Here is a 17,519-nt window from a genome sequence, read left to right as displayed (position 1 = left end):
AATTAACACTTACAGAAAATAAATTTCTACAAAGTTCATCCTTATCCATGACCTAAAGTGATTCGTGTTTCCCAATGGCGTCTGCTCCGATTTCAAATGCTACTCCCAACAGCGTCAATCCTGAATGAATCATCATTTTATTGTTTGGCTTATCCAAAGGACTGCACAGTGAAATTAAAAACCTAAAAAGTTCTTGATTGCATCCCAATCCGTAGGGTAGGAGTTTGCCCGGACGCGCACATACACACATTTACTTATACGGGGGGAAAAAAGAAAAAAAATTAAGCACTTAACACACACGCTTATTACTAACGAATCGATATAAAACACGTACAAATACTTGAAGACAGAGACACTTTATTAACGTTAAACGTATTTATCGATTTTCTTTCTCTTTTTATTATTCTAACACACAAATGGAAACAATTTCAAATATCGAAAATAATAATAATAATAATGATAGGTTTTCACTTCACTTACATATATATATATATGTAAAAGAAACCGAAAGAGAAAAATTTAAAAAAAAAAATAAAATAAAATGAACGCGATTTACGACAATATTATTAAATAATAATAATAATAATAAAATAAGAAAAAAAATTAATTATTTGAATAATAATAATGATAATGATAATGCAACCAAAAAAAAAAACCGATACTTTTGACGAACAATTAAAAAATGGTCATGTCGAGAGAAATTGATTTAAAATATCGTGACATGCGCTTTAACGTTTTTTTTTTTTTAACATTGGAAATTTAACACCCACCACAAGTTTAGGCGCAAACTCTGTGAATTTTATATATATTATTGTTATAATCATCATTATTATCGACGTCGACGTCGTCGTCGTCGTAAACGTCATCAAAGGAAAAGTTTAATTTTTTTTTTTTTAAATGTTTATTACTGATGTATATTTTTTCTCATTTTGATTCGTAAAACCGGTGCTTTTTTCCCATTCCCTCCCCCGCTCTGTATATCTCTCTCTCTCTCTCTCTTTTCGAAATGGATTTTCGTAATGGGATTAATATTATTATTATTATTATTATTTTCAATTGATGATTATATGTACGGATTGATTCTAAATTTATTTTAATAAAACGTCCGTTGACGTTGAGAGAATGCGATGAACGAATTCCCCGACATCTATCGGTTAAATTAATAATTAATTTTCTCATTCGTTTCGATACGTTTCGAGTTTTTTTTTTTTAAAAACGTTTTATCGATTTATATCGACTACGCGAATCGAACGGTCGCGAATATTTTCCATTGCGTTTTTATAATAGAATTTACGTTTGAATTTTGTTTGTAACTTCTGGAAAAATTCTGGAGAAAAAAAAAAAGGAAAAAAATCGCCACCGATTTTTTTTCTCTCACGCGCGCGCCATCTATTATCCCTTTTTCGAACTTTTCAAACCCCAAAATTTTAAATTTTTTTTTATTAAATTTTTTATTTGTTTTCAAATTAGAATATCGTCGTCGTTCGTTTGATTTATAATCGATTTAAATGTAAATTTGGCAACGTCGAAATGAAAACAAAAAAAAAAAAAAATAGAAAACATTCATTAAAAAAATTATTATTATTAATATTAATATTAATAATAATTATAACGATAATAATGATAAAACGACAGATCGAAAAAAAAAAACATAACAAAATAACATTAGTAGTAATAATAATAATAAAAATATTAATGATGTTGATAATAAATAAATAAAAGCAGACGACGATGACGTCGGCGACGGCGACGGCAAAAAAAAGAAAAAAATATTTTAATTATTATTTAATTTAAAAAAAAAAAACAGAGAGACGGTTTGAAAAAAATTTATCATTATTATTATTATTATCATCATCATCATCATCATCATCATCATCATTATTATTATTATTATTTTCATGGGGAAAATTTAAATAATGAAATTTTTTCGAAATAATTATTTTTACCTAACCGTAAGAAAACAGTTCGTGAGAGTCCGTCCCTTCGTTCGACGGGGGGGGGGGGAGCGGGGAGATCGAATTATTTTATTATTTAAGCCCCTTAGATAATAATAATGATGATGATAATAATAATAATAATAGCGATTATAAAAGAATTTCACGTTTATCATTAAAAAAAAAAAAAAAAAGAAAAAAAAACGTCGTGTAAATAATTAAAGTATTATTAGATAATCCAAATTGAATCATGGGAATCCTTAAAATTATTATTATTATTTTTTATTTTATTTATTTACGAAAAAGATAAAGAATATTATTATTATTATTATTATCTTAATGTATGACGTCACAGAGCGTAGATTTCCCGAGTATACGTGAGTGAAAAAGTTATTTATTATGTTTAAATTTTTTTTTTTTTTTTTTTTTTTACGCAAAAGGCGGGTAATAATAATCATTTCGTAATCAATGTAACGGCGGGAAAATTTAAAAAGTAATAATAATAATTATTATTTTTTGCAAAACAAACAAACAAACAAAACAAACGAAAGAAGGAAATCAAATGATGAAAAATTAACACGCGTTCGCGCTCGCGAGAGTTCGATAACTTTCGGTGAATTTAAAAAAAAATTATTATTATTATTATTATTTTCTATTTACACGTTTTTGTTAATTTACTATTATTATTATTATTATTATTATTATTATTAATTGATTAATTGATTAATTGATTGATTGATTGTTTGGGACTTACCATCGTTCGGAGATTGAAAAAATTTTAAACGAAAGATTTTCATTAAGCGACGTCGCTGATCAACCTCTCTCCTGTTAGCAAACAAAAAAAAAAACACAACAAAATTATCATTATCATTATTATTATTATTATTATTATTATTATTATTATTATTATCAATTATCGGAAAATTTTGTGTCAAACAAACAGACAAAAAATTTTTTTTTAAATTTAAATTTCAAAAAAAAAAAAAAAAAACAATAATTATTATTATTCATTCACGTCGAATGTGAATATTGTCAATAATAATAATGATAATAATAATAATAATAATAATAATAATAATAATAATAATAATTACCATTCAATTAGGAAAAAAAAAAAAAAGAGAGCAAAAACAAACACAAACACGCACACACGCACGCACGCAGATGAGTTTGAATACCTGACCTTGATAAACAAAAAAATTTGAAACGATTTCATTATTCTTTTCAATGTTTCTTCTGCTTCGAATATTTCAAATAAACGGGAAATTTAAAAAAAAAAAAAAAAAAAGGGAGGAGGAAGAGGAGTGGAAAAGGGGGGTTTGGGAAAAAGTTTTGTAGGTTGGTAGGAGGAGCAGGGGAAAGGGGGAGGAAGGGAGGGGGAGTGAGTACGGAAAAAAAGAAAAGAATTCGTTGTTACAAATAATAATAATAATAATAATAATAATAATAACATTTTCGGGGTTTTTTTCTTTACGATCGGCGGGAGATGGGGGGACGGGGTGGAATGGGAGGGGAGGAGAAAGAGGAGGAAAAGGAAATGATTGAATGTAATTTTTCTTTTTTTCGAAAACAAGGATCATCTAAATTAGGAAATCGTTACGAAAAAAAAAAAAAATGGCGGCATTTTTAAAAACTTTTTTAAAATAAAAAAAAATAATTGGCGTCAGGGTCAAAAAAAAAAAAACGAGAAAACGGGGACGTACGGATGACGGATATACGAGGTCGATTATTATTATTATTATTATTATTTATTTATATTGCCCTCCCCGTCCCGTGTTATGTTATAATTATACCGGAAATTAATCCTCAACTTCCGTTTGTCATTGCCTTCCCCTCTTTTCCTCGTCCCCTTTCCCTGCTCTAGTAAATCCTTCCTCGTTCATCCCCTAAAGCGAGTTGTGGTAGTGGTGGCGGGAGGTTGGGGGGCGCGGGGAGGGGGTCATCGTTAAAAATGACCTCGGGAAATTTTTTACACGTTTCGTGTCAAACAATTCGCACGGAAATTCTTAACCAAAAAAAAAAAAAAAAAAAAAAAAAACACGCAAACTTTGGAGGAAAAAAAAAAAACGCACGCGAATAATGATGATGATGATAATGATAAAACACGCGTGCGTTTTTTTTTTTTTTTTTCGGTTGTCGGCGTTGAATCGTGACAAAATAACGTTTGTCGTAACTTGTTGATATCAACACATAAAGTATTTAACGATGGAAAATAAAAATAAAATAAATTATATTTTTATTACCTGAAAATTACCAGTAATAATAATAATAATAAATATCGAAATAATCGATCGATGGATCGATCGATCGATAAATCACATAACTAAAATAATCAATTGTAAATTATTATTATTATTATCATCAAACGTAAACTTTCACTTTTGACATAATTTGTAAAAATAATAAAATAATAAAATTTTCGATGTTTGTCTTATAAAAATTTTCCCGATTATTATGATTAAAACGTAAACTGTTGTCGTTGTCGTCGTCGTTGCCACTGCCACTGCCACACGCCCGTTTTTATTGTCGTTATAACAACCGACGGTTATTCTTTTCTCGTTATCATTATCATCATCATCATCATCATCATCATCGCGTAAAATATCCTATCACTCACGAACATACAAAAAAAGTTTTTTTTAATTTTAAAATTTCCCGTTTAATTATTTTTTTTTTTTTTCACTTATTATTATTATTATTATTTTCGATTCGTGTAAGAACAACAACAACAACCACGACCACAACAACAACAAACAAACGAACGAAAAAAAAAAAAAAAATTTTTTTTTTTCAGGGTCTTTAAATGTATTTTAAAAAAAATTAGGGACAGGATTTTTATCCGCTTTATTTTCCCCGTCTTTCCCCGTCCTCCTTTTTTTTTTTACTTGGTTTTAATGACGTCATTTGTCACGTGACGAAACGAGACAGAGCACGCGTGCACATCTCAACGTATATTTTTTTCGGTTTGTGCGGGGGGCGGAGTGGATTCTTTTCGGGGTGTTTCGAGAAAAATTCTAACGTTGCGCTTGCATATACGTATTAATTTGTATATCCTCGAATGTGTGTGTAATTATTTCCTGTTTCATGCAGCAGACGACATTTTTTTTTTTGTTGTTGCAGGTAAAAGGAAAAATATGAGGAAAAAATCATTTAAAAGTTGTCGGCCTCGTACAAAATTCTTATTCCGATACTGATATCATAGTTAATCAATTAGGAAAATTAAAATGGTAAGTCAGTCATTTTTCCTTTTCTTTTCTTTTTTCTTTTGATAAAAAAAAGGATCTCAACCTTCGGGAAAACGGAAGTTGAAAGAGGAATTTTTATATAAACGAAATTTTTATGACGTAATAATATGACGTTTCTCTCTATCTCTCTCTCTCTGTCTCTCTCTCTCGGGAATTTATTTTTTTAAAAATTACACACACGTGAATGAATCGTATGGAAAATTTACTGGGTCATTAGTTCAATAAACTTATAATTATTATTATTATTATTAATTAATTACCTTCGAGTCGATAAGATTGCTATATTATTATCATTATTATTATCATTATTATTATCATTATTATTATTTCGGTTTCGTTTTAAAATCGAACGAAAAATCCGGGAAAACGTGAGCGTACGATTATTATTATTATTATTATTTTCCAAAAATGTTTGGATTGAAATTTTAATTTAAAAAAAAAAAAAACCTTGAATAAAATCAATAATAATAATAATAATAATAATAATAAATAAATAAATAAATAAAAAAGAATTGATACATTAATAAATAAAGTAAATAAAGTGATAATGAAATTGATAAGATACGTTTTGGGTAATAAATAAAAAGGAATTCGATTTAATACATTTAATTAACGAACAAGAAGGCGGTAAAGAGAGAGAGAGAGAGAAACACGCGCGTAATTTCTATTGTTATTATTATTATTATTTCCCCCCCTCCCCGACGGTTTATTTTAATTTATAAGGTTTTATTTAAAAAAATTTTTTTAAAAATTCGCACCGCCATATTTGTTTACATTGTTGAAATTGGTTAGAGAGAGGGGGGAAGAGGGGAGAGAGAGAGGGAAGGAAATGATAACAGAGTGAGAGAGAAAATTTCTTTTTATTTTATTTAATTTTTTTTTTTTTGGGGGGGCGTTTGTACGTGCGTGACACACTTTCTCTTTCTCTCTCTTTTTTTTTTCCATATTTCTTGAGATCTACTCCTTTTCTCTTCCTGTCTCTCTTTCTCCTTATCATTCATCCTTTATTTCTATCTATTTCTCTCTCTTTCCTTCCCTTTGTTTATATTTTTTTCTCTCTTTCTGTTTGTTTGTATTTTTCTCTTTCTCCTTCTTTCTCTCCTCCTCTGTTTCTTTCTTTTTTTGAGATCTGCTTCCTTTCGTTCCGTGCTATTTCTCTCTCTTTCTTTAATCCTTTTCTCCTCTCTCTCTCTCTCTCTCTCTCTTTACCACGTATCTTTTATTTCTCTCTCTTTTTTACTTTTTTTTGCTGTTGTTCTCTCTCACTCTTTTTCTCTCTCTCTCTCTCTCTCGCTCTTTTTTTCTTTTTTTTTTATTGTGTCACTTATTAGTTTTACTTTTTAACAAAGATTTCGGTCGGTATTAAGGTAAAAAAAAAAAAAAAATTACGAATAAGAAAATCCAACCGTTTAAATTTTTATTGTAGTTGGCAAATTTTTTTTTTTTTTTTTTACGTAATGTAGGAATCGATGCCAAAAATATGGGGGGAGGGAGGGGGAAACGCGCGAACTGAATAATAAATTAATTTCTACGAAAAAAAAAATTTTTGTCTCTCAGTTATCACAGTAAAAATATAAAAAAACTTACCCGTGAAATGAAAAAATATCCAAAACATTAATCGCACGACGAAAACGTGGAACCAGATGGAAAACGTTTTGTCGTATAAACGCTCGATAGAGAGAAAATGCGGAAATTATATTTATTTAAACCGTTAAAATATTTTTCTGGTTGTTGTTGTTGTTGTTGTCGTAAGCGAGTAAACAAAATTATTTTAAACGGACAACTTGAATATGATTGCGTGAGATCGACAAAAAAAATTTTTTTTTATAAACAAAATCACGAACCGTAATAACTAACAAACAAACCGAGCGAACAAACCGAACAAACTAACAAACAAACGAAAACAATCAACGAAAACCGATGCGAATTTATTATATATATAAAAATTTTACATTTAATACATATAAGTTTTCTAAGGTCAAGGTCAAGCAAACTTGGACTAAAAAAAAAAAAAAAAAAAAAAAACGAAAAACGATTTTCACTGTCGTGGTTTTAGATTTTCGTTTTTGCGACGTGACACGTTATTATAATTACAGGAAAAAGATTTTGTTCATCTCGTCGGTCGGTCATTATCCAATAACTTAAATCGTTATTATTATTATTATTATTATTATTATTATTATTATTATTCTATGTTTCTTGTCTTTTTCCTTCTTCTTCTTCTTCTTGTTTTTCATCTCCCCTCCAATTATTTTTCCGACAATGCTACCATTACCACCACCACCACCACCGACACCGCCTTCTCTTATTTTTTATATAGACTTCATTATCATTCGTAATGCCGTGTGACAATGAATAATTATTAGCCATTTTTTTTTTTTTAAATTTTTTTAAATATCATCATCATCATCATCATCATGATTATCATCATTCAATGAAGGTTATTCCAATCGTTTGTTGTTTTTTGTTATTTATTTATTATTATTATTATTATTATTATTGTTATTATTATTATTATTCTGCCACGAAGTTTACCATATTCGTAATAAAAAAAAAAAAAAAAATGAAAATCGCATATTCATTCGCGGCATTTTTTAAAAACGAACGTGGCAGGAGTGAAAAACATTTTTCTTTGTTGATTTTCCCTCCAAAAATTTTGCTGTTGTTGTTCTAATTGTTGTTGTTGTTTCATTCGTTTTTTTTTGTCTTTAAAAATTTTTGTTTCGTTATTTACACGTTTGTTTAAGTGAAAATAATTTATCAAGAGCGTTTGTACGAATTTCGTTTGTTGTTTGTCATATCCTTGTTTAATTTTCTTTGATTACTTTTAATATCTTTAAGAAAAATTTCATTTTTTTGTCTATTACCACGTTCGATTTCGATTGATTTTTTTTTTTTTTTGTTTCAGTATTCGTATTATTATTATTTTGTATTATTCGTATATTACAAAACAACAACAACAATCAACCTCAAACGAATTTTTTTTTTTTTATTTTAAATTTTCTCGTCGTTCGATTGTTGTTTGTCGTTTTGTATTTTTTTTATCACTACCACCCCCGCCAAATGGAACAAATGTATCGGTATCATCACTTACTGATAACAATGTGGACATTTTTTTAATATCATCATCATCATCATCATCATCATTATTATTATTATTATTAAACGACCGCTTTTTATTTTACGAGGAAAATTTCCTTCGAAATTTTTACGATTTTTTTTTTTTTAATGTAATGAAACGGGAATGATTTTTATAATTGAGGAAAATTCTCAACAACAATAATAATAATAATAATAATAATATTAACGACGACGACGACGATGCCTGGGGGAGGGGAGGGGAGTGGAGTGGGGAAGAGAGAGAGAGAGAAAGAAAAGAAAAATAAAAAAGAAAAAATTCGTAATTTAATTTAATTTAATTCATTTATTTTTTTTCGAGGGGGGAGGGGAGTAGGAGGGAGGAATGGATGAAGGAAGGAGGAGAGGGAGGGAGGGAATTATAATTATTATTATTATTATTATAACGTTCTCAATCGGAAATCAAATTTAAACGTTTGGGTGGGCAATGATAAATTTCCGATCGTGACGTCATTATATTTTTCACCGGGAACGGATAAAATTTCAAAATGATTAACGACGTTTGACAAAAAGACAAAAGAAATGAATTGAACGAGTTTGTAGCCCATGCAAGATCTTTTCCCACCGCCGAAGGGTAAAAAATGTTGGGGTTTCGTTTTGAATCCCGTATCCCCGTTGATGAATCTCGTCGGATCGAATTTGTACGGATCGGACCAAAGATTTTCCGACATGTTTAATTCGTAGTTGTTTAAAAAAATCAACGTGTCCTTTTTCACGTGATAACCTGCACGCGTTCCCGTGGTAAACAAAAACAAAAAAAAAATAATAATAATAATAATTAGTAATCGGATTCGTTTTAGAAAAAAAAAAAAGTCAATTTGTTTGTTTGTTTGTTTGTTTGCATGTTTGTTTGCCTTACCTGCGATCGTCGTGTCTTGATTTGAAACGTGTGGAACAATCGGCGACGACAACATTCTTAAACCTTCCATAATAACGGATTCCGTATAGGGCATATATTGTCTATCGTCAAGAGAAATAAAGTCTTTCTCTCTCCTATCGATTTCTTTTTTTATATTGTCTTGAACTGTTTTATTATCAACTAAAAAAGTCAATAGTTTGACTAGAAAATTACCAACGGCCGAATGACCCCCGATTATGTCTTCGAGTGAAAACAAAGCCGTTTCCATGTCTATGCTACCATCCTCACCGCCATCACCACCCTCACCACCATCTTCCATCTTCTTCTTGTTTTCACTTTTCCTAACGTTTTTCAATAGGCAATCCAAAAAATCGCCATCATCACCATCATCATCATTATCATCATTTGGGGTTTTTTCCCCATTTATGTTCGTGTTCAAACGATCTCGTATTAAATGTTTCAAAACAAATTTTCGTATGTTTTCCGAATGTTTAATGACTTTGTTCATTTTTTTAAAATAGAAAAATTTTAAAAATGGTAGAAAATCATAAGCGTAACCTTGATTGACTTCGTAAAAAATCTTATCGAAATCATTAACAAACGATATGTATTCGTGGTTGTCGTTGTGGTTGTTGTTGTCGTTTGTCTTTTTCAAATAATCGTTTGCCGAACAAAAATACCTGAGAAAAATATTACAACACGTCGGTAATAAATAATCTTTTATGCTGACCGGATTTTGCGGTTCAATAACCGGTTTCGTTATTACCGTACAATTATCATTATTATTATTATTATTATTAGCAGCGTATTTTGAAAATCTAACGAGAGTATCAACGTGTCTGCTTTCAATTAATCGAAATAATATTTTATTACTATTACTATTATTATTATTAATAATATCGGTTTCGTTATTCGCGTTAGATTTGTTACTATTATTATTATTATTATTATTATTATTATTATTATTATTAAAATTTTCTTTTATTTCCGGTGAGCCGGAATTGTTTTTCTTTTTATTCATCATAGTAATTTTTTCAATCATTTTATTTATTTCGTAACAAATCAATTCGTTTAATTGTTTGTAATTGTTTGTGTAGATTTTTGGAAAAACGTGATCCTTTAATAAATCCCGTCGTTTTTTTTGTACTTTTGACCAATTGCAAAATGCCAGCGCTGGAAAAACAAAAAAAAAAAAAACAAAAAAAAAAACATTAAACATAGTCACGTGTAGTGTTTGCCGTTTAAAACGTGGCAACGGGGCGTCTTACACACACACACACACACGGCAGCATCCGAGACGTAATTATTTATTTATTTATTTATTTTTTATTTTTATTTTTGCTTCAAAACGGAAATTAATTCAATGAGAATAAATAATACATAGATCATTCGATTTGATTGTCGTTATCTGATCGATGGATCGATCGATCGATCGATCCATCGATCCATCCAACGATATTATTATTATTATTATTATTAACCCTTTCATTAATATTAATAGAAATAATACATAAGTTTTTTTTTGTTCTTGTTCCCCTCCGGGGTTCCTCCCCGGTTTTCTACTTGTCGTCGCCGCCATGTTTTCCCCCCGAGGGTGCGCTCGTGTGTGTGTGTGTGTGTGTGCTGGTGCGTGTAGGGTATATGTGTGCTTGTGTGTGTGCTGATATGTGTGATGTGTGGGTGTGTGTGTGCTGTGCTTGTGTGTGCTTGTGTGGGCTGTTGCGTTTGGTGTGTGTGGTGTGTATGGGGTATATATGTGTGCTGGTGCTTGTGTTAGGGGCGTGTGTGTGTGCTATCCTAGTGTTTGCTTGGGATATGTTTGTGCTTGTGATGTATGTTTGTGGTGTGGGTGTGCTTTTGTGTGCGGATGCATCTGGTGCGTAAGGTGTGTGGGGTGTGTACTGGTGCTTGTGGTAGGTAGGTGTGTGTGTGTGTGTGTGTGCTGTGCTAGTGTGTGTGTGTGTGTGTGTGTGTGTGTGTGTGTGCTGTGCTAGTGTGTGTGTCTGTGTGTGTGTGCGCTGGTGTCTTTAAAGTAAAGAAAATTAAAAAAAAAATGAAATAAAAACTTACAATTTTCTTTGTTTCCGTCAAAGAGTTTATGGTACCTGTCGAAATTAGGTCTCGAATCGAAATGATTACTCTTCTGTATTAGGACTTCTCGTATGTTGTCCAATCCGTGAACGACAACCGAAGACACGGTTCCCAATTGCAAATGATAGATTTTACCATATTTAAGTGATAGATCCGTGAAAGCTTGATAAGGTACCTTATATCCGCGAAGAAGGTGAAGATTACCGATGATTGGTAAACGTTTAGGTCCCGGAAGTTGTTTGAAAGATGATTTTAAATAATAATGATAATAATTTTTCTTATTATTATTTTCGATTAAATTAAAATAATATTTAATTAAAACGATAATAATAATAAATAAAACACACGCGATGTAAGTTGAATACGATAACGTTAATAACAATGTCATTTTTAAAATTTGTGTTGTTTGTTATTATGTAGTTGCAGAACGGATGTTTGTGTGTGTTTGTTTGTTTGTTTGTTTGTTTAAACCCGGGGCGTTGATTGAAACCGCAAATCCGTCTGTCGCATATCATCTTTGATACTTCCCATTTTATATGAAAATTTAAAATTTAAATTTAAATTTTTTTTTTATTAACCAATACGATGAATATTTTTTTTTAAATTTAAATAAATTTAATATTGTTTTTGTCATTTTTCTTCTGCTTTTACTTTTTCGAATTTTATTTTCGTCGTATATAAAAAAAATTATTTTAAGAGGGGGGTGGGGGGGACTTCGATTTTATTATCATTATTATTATTTATCCGTTTGTGTGTCAAAATGGATGACGTGGAAAAAAATTCCTCTCGTAAATATTTTATGGGAGGAGGAAAATTTTTTTTTTTTATCGTTTACTCGTTTGTAGGGGGGAAAAAGAAAAAAGCTCCTCCCTTTTTTTCCCGATGTTGACCGGGATTTTTCCCTTGTTTTTTTTTTATTATTCCAAGGGCTTGCGCCGTTTTCGTTTTCCCTTTTTTCTTTTTCGGGATACGTTAAAATTTTTTGTTTTAATTTCAAATCCGCGATTTGTTTTTATTCGTTTGTTGTTGATTTATTGCCATCCCTTCTCCTCCTATCATTCCCTACCCTCCTACCCTCCTACCCGTTTGTTAATTGGGATAAAATGAAAATTTATTCCCTAAGGAATCGATTATAGAAATTTTGTGGAAAAACTCGGATAAGGGAAACTTATCGATAAGGAAAATAAGAACCGGAAGTTGGGGAAAAACATTTCAGAAGGTTCTCTTACCTCCTTCTTCCCCCCTCTTTCCTTTTCCGGGACGTAAAAGGGATAGGAAAATTTTGTCGTGGCAATAATTTTTTTATTTAAACGAGAGATTTTTGGACGAGGGCTAGCGAACTCAAAATGACCCGTTAAAAAAAAAAAAAATTTTTTTTTCGTGGATGAAATCAGGTTAATTATTAACGGAGAAGATTCTGAATTTAAATTTTAAACGACAAGAAAAAAAAATTGATGATGATAATGATGATGATTATTTGAATAAATTTAAAATTAAATTTTGTTGCTAGGTTCGGTCATTGTCGTATTTATATTATTATTATTATTATTAAAATTTAAATTTTTACAGTTTACGATCGAAACCCTGTTTTGCAAAAGGACAAGACGAATCATCGATTTTTATCGATTATCGAATGGAATCGATTCGATTGTTGTTCGATTTAAAAAAAAAGTTCGGTCAAGGGGTTAAAGTTCATCCGTAAGGGTGAAAATTATTTTTTTTTAAGGGATGTTTCGCTTTAGAAAATAATTCTAACGATGTAAAAAAAGATTTTTATATCATTTACCTCCCCTACTACCCTCAACACCCCTCACCACCACCACCATCATGACGACAACGATCCTTTTCCCCCCAATAATAATAATAATAATAATAATAATAATAATAATTTTTTCTCATCTCTTAAAAAAAAAAAATTTTTTTTATATTTTTCCGTTCGTCGTTTGTAACGTGAAATTTATTATTATTAATATTATTATTGTTGTTGTTGTTGTTGTTGTTAGAATCGATTGTAAAATTTATGTCAGGGAACTGAGAAAAAAAATTTTTTTTTTTTTTTTTTTGACTTATTTCGGAAGGTTTTTCCATTCGCACAACTACGTGACGAAACGCATTTTTTTCTTGTTCTCATATCTGGAAACGAAATTTTTCGAAAAAAAAAAAAAGAAAAAAAAAGTGCGTGTGTGTGCGGGGCGGGAAGGGAGGGGGGATGCATGCGTGAATGCATGCGTTTTATCGTCCAATGGATTCTCAGAACGGATGCATGAGAATTTCCACGTGTATAAAATTTTTTTTTTTTTCGCAAATCGTTGACAAACAAGTGATCATCGAGCATGATGGAATAGATTCCGATCACGTGTCAAATATGGTCAATAAACCTTTATTATATATAAATATACGTGCATTTCACCACAATCGTCGTCACAGTCACCCGTCGTCATCATCATCATCGTCGTCGTCGCTTATGTGCGTGTGCGTATATATATATATATATGCGTATGAGTATATGACACGTAATTAAATTTTAGGTTTAATAAACTCGTAAAAAAAAATCCGAATAAATTTTCATCATCATCATCACAATCATCGTCATCATCATTATCATCATCATCATCATCATCATTATTATTATTATTATTATTATTATTATTATTATTATTTAGAAAATTAAATGAAAGAAAAATTTTTAATTTATTTGCATTAATGAGTGCGTTAACTTCGTTTTGAGTCTTGTGTTTTTGAGTCGTGACCAATTTTCCATCCATTCGACAACGATCCGAAAATCCCCACGTTCGACATATATATATATATAAACGTGTGTGTGTGTAAGAAGACAATTTTTACCTCGCACTCCCCCACACGCACCGGAAAATAATTTTTTTTTTTTTTAATGAAAATCCACGTCTTTTCTTTTGTATAAAAGAACAAATTGAATTTCCTTCCGTTCGGGAGTTTATTATTTATTATTTTATCAAATTGTTTCGTTTGTAACTAAATCCCGTGACGTTTAAATATTTGGGTAGGGGGAGCGGGGAGGGGAAAAGGGAAGAAAGAAAGAAAGAAAATTAAATCGGATTTAAATTTTTTTTTGGAGGAGGAGGAGAAAGGGGAAGGGAGTGGGAGTGTCGAAAGCGAGGGGTTTTGTGTTGGCAAATATAACGCCGAGTGATTTCATTTTATTATTATTATTATTATCATTATCATTATTATTATTATTATTATTATTATTATTATTATTATTATTATTATTATTATTATTTTCTTGTCATTTAACCTTTTGAACTCTTAAAAACTAATCGTTCGATATGTGAAATCTGTGAATTTTTACCTTCCCCCCTCCTCCACCTCCTCCAACTCTTTTTACTGTTATTACGACTAAATTTTGTGAAAAGAAAATTTTTTTCCCTCTCACTCTCTCTCTACTTGTCTCCTGTCTCTCTCTCTCTCTCTCTCTCTCTCTCTCTACTTGTCCTCTTTCCCTCTCTTTCCCAGTTTTCCCTGCCCCTCTCCCTCTGTCTCTCTCTCGGTTTTCCCTGCCCCTCTTTCACTATAGTCGGTTTTCCCTGCCTCTCTTTCTCTCTGTTTTGCTGTCGTTCTCTCTCTCCCTCTCTGTTTTCCCTGCCCCCCCTCTCTCTCTCTCTCTCTCTCCCTCCCCTGCATTTAACATAAATTTTAATTTATGGCAAAATCAATCGTAAAAAAAAAATTTATTTAAAAAAAAAAAATAAAAATTAGATCAATTTTTTTTTTTTTTTTTTTTTTTTTTGATGGCCGTTCTTGTTGTTGTTGTTGTTGTTGTTTTTGTTTACATTTGTGTCGTTGACCTAACATCAAACCACCCAATTTTTTTTTTTTTTTTTATATAAAAAAAATGTTTAATCATTTTTTAACCCAAATTTTGTAAATGAAAATATAACCGAGGTCAAAGTCCTCGGGGTTAGTAGACCCTAAAGAGAAAAATTTTTTATTCACCTTTTTTTTTTTTTTTTTTTTTTTTCTTTTTGAATTTTTATAATTTTTTTAATTGCAAATTTATTTAATGAGAGAATTAATTTGTTTTTACGCGTATGTAAAATTTTATCATCATCATCATCATTATTATTATTATTATCATAAATCATTTTTCTTCTTTACGTAATAACTTTTATTTTTTCGATTTTTTCGTCTTGGAAAAAAAAAATTTTTTTTGAATTCGTTTTTGTTTATTTTTACGATTCGTCTTCTGCTTTACTTTATTATTATTATTATTATTATTAACAAAACATAATGGCGCGCATGTCAGGTGACACGATTGTTTACATACCGTTAACAAAAGAAAAAAATAAAGAAAAAAAAATTTTCTCGAACGTGAAAATTCGTGGCTAAAAACAAACAAAAACAAACAAGCAGAAGAAAATAAATAATAATAATAAATAATAATAATAATAATAATAATACATGAAAGGTAATAAAATGTGCGAGGCAAATTAATTACGATTCTTTCCCCCCTGGAAAAAAAAAAAAAAATCATTCAATCGATACATCGATCAGGTAAATTAATTATTATTAATATTATTATCATGTAGATTTAATTAATGATTTATATGTATATTTTCGATTAATAATAATAATAATTATCTACGTCATCACGTATGATGGATTAAAGAAGAAAGAGAAGAAGGGAAAAGAGGGGAGAAGAAGGAGGAGAGAATTTGTAGTTGGGGGAAAAAGAAAAGAAAAGAAAAGAAAAATGTCGAGTACTGAATTTTCCGACAAACAAATAAGAAACAATCAAAATTTACCAAATCTATTGAAGTCGTACATGAGTAAAAGTAGAGAATTGGAGGAGAAAAAGAAAAAAGTATTAAAACAAATCGAAATGATGGACGTGGCAATAAAAACGTGTAAGGAAAATATAAAGAAAACGGTACCGGAAGTAACGAAAAAAAGTTCTTCGACGGGTAAACAAAAAAACTTTTCTTTTCTTTTCTTTTTTTTTTAAAATTCGGATTTTGAAATGAGAGGAAAAATGAAAGACGAAAAATTGATTGATTCAGTTCCCAGATTGAGCGAAATAGAAGAAGATACGAAAAAGATAAAAGAAGAAACGAAAAAATTACAAGATGAAATAAAAATAAAAACGGAAGAAAATAAAAAATTACAAGATTTGGTTAATCAGTTGTCTGTTTTCAAAGATGAGAAAACAAACGCGACAATCGAATATTTAGACGATATGGAAGAAAAAGAAAAATCTAAGTGAGTTGTTTGTTGTTTGTTGTTTGTTAGTGACACGTTCTCTTATTTCTCATCTTCTTTGTATTCCTATATTATTAATTTTGTTTGTTTGTTTGTTACTTTTTCCTTTAAGTCTTTTAACTCCGACGGCTCCTCCAATAATGATATCCATCGATTCCGTTCGCGATGATGATAATGATGACGATGATGATGATGATGGTGGTGGTGGTGGTGGTATCGACAGAGTAGTCCAAAAAGTTTTCCCAAAAACAAATAATAATAATGTTAAAAATAAAGATTCGAATATGAAAAAATTTAACGATAAGGTCAAAAGGTTAAAAGAACAAGAAGAAAAATTAATTAAAAAAACGGAAGTCGATGCGAAATTAATGAAAGCTAAAGCGGATACGCTTAAGAAAAAAATTGAAAAATTAGAAAACGATACGGAAAATAATATAAAATTATTGAAAATATTAAAAAGGAATCATATGAAAAATCATTGATGACGTAATTGCTTTCATTTTTCTCACTGTTGTCATCTTCCTCCCCCCCACTTTCCCCCATCCCGTGGAGGGCTTTGTCCTCCCCTGGGGGGGGGGGTTGGTAGGTCTGAACAAGAGCGATGCGGGAAAACAAAGGAAGGAATGTACGAACAAGGGGGGTAACAAGAGTATAAAAAAAAAAAAAAAAACGTTATAACAATATAAACAAATAATTAATTTGTCTCGCAAAACGTGTTTTTCCATTTTTTTTTTTAAATAATTATTTAATTTAAATCGTTGTAGTTGTAATTGACAAAACAAAAACAAATCGACGTCCATTTTGAATGACGTCACTTTTTTTAAAAACAAAAGCGCTGCCGTCGGCGGATAATTTTTAAACTAAATTAGTAAATTAGTTATTTTTTTAATTGATAGATTTCGCTAGTGTAAATACACGTCGAACGCATATTTCAAACGAAGTCATGAACCCTTTCGAAAACATTTTGAAGTTGATTAATTTCGTTTTTTTTTTTTTTCTGTTTTTGTACGTCGAAGA

General features: G+C 30.1%; 3 protein-coding genes across 3 annotated transcripts; 1 reads left to right on the top strand and 2 right to left on the bottom strand.

Moving 5' to 3' along the window:
* Positions 1-52: 52 nt before the first annotated feature.
* Positions 53-250, bottom strand: Phum_PHUM193910 (uncharacterized protein; the record flags this gene model as incomplete). The annotated part of the gene is made up of 2 exons (XM_002425306.1): positions 53-161; positions 183-250. The coding sequence occupies 2 exons, from the start codon at positions 248-250 to the stop codon at positions 53-55; spliced, it is 177 nt and encodes a 58-aa protein (XP_002425351.1).
* Positions 251-8,265: 8,015 nt separating this feature from the next.
* Positions 8,266-11,655, bottom strand: Phum_PHUM193900 (cytochrome P450, putative; the record flags this gene model as incomplete). Its single annotated transcript, XM_002425305.1, has 4 exons — positions 8,266-8,272; positions 8,732-9,041; positions 9,177-10,015; positions 11,282-11,655. The coding sequence occupies 4 exons, from the start codon at positions 11,653-11,655 to the stop codon at positions 8,266-8,268; spliced, it is 1,530 nt and encodes a 509-aa protein (XP_002425350.1).
* Positions 11,656-15,996: 4,341 nt separating this feature from the next.
* Positions 15,997-16,984, top strand: Phum_PHUM193890 (uncharacterized protein; the record flags this gene model as incomplete). The annotated part of the gene is made up of 3 exons (XM_002425304.1): positions 15,997-16,207; positions 16,304-16,502; positions 16,726-16,984. 3 exons carry the CDS (start codon positions 15,997-15,999, stop codon positions 16,982-16,984), a joined length of 669 nt encoding a protein of 222 aa, XP_002425349.1.
* Between the last annotated feature and the right edge of the window lie 535 nt (positions 16,985-17,519).

Source organism: Pediculus humanus, genomic scaffold (assembly GCF_000006295.1).
Source record: "Pediculus humanus corporis 1103172107542 genomic scaffold, whole genome shotgun sequence".
In the NCBI taxonomy this organism is placed as follows: Eukaryota; Metazoa; Arthropoda; class Insecta; order Psocodea; family Pediculidae; genus Pediculus; species Pediculus humanus.
Note: the sequence above shows the minus strand (reverse complement) of the source record. Positions and strands in the feature narration are given on the sequence as shown.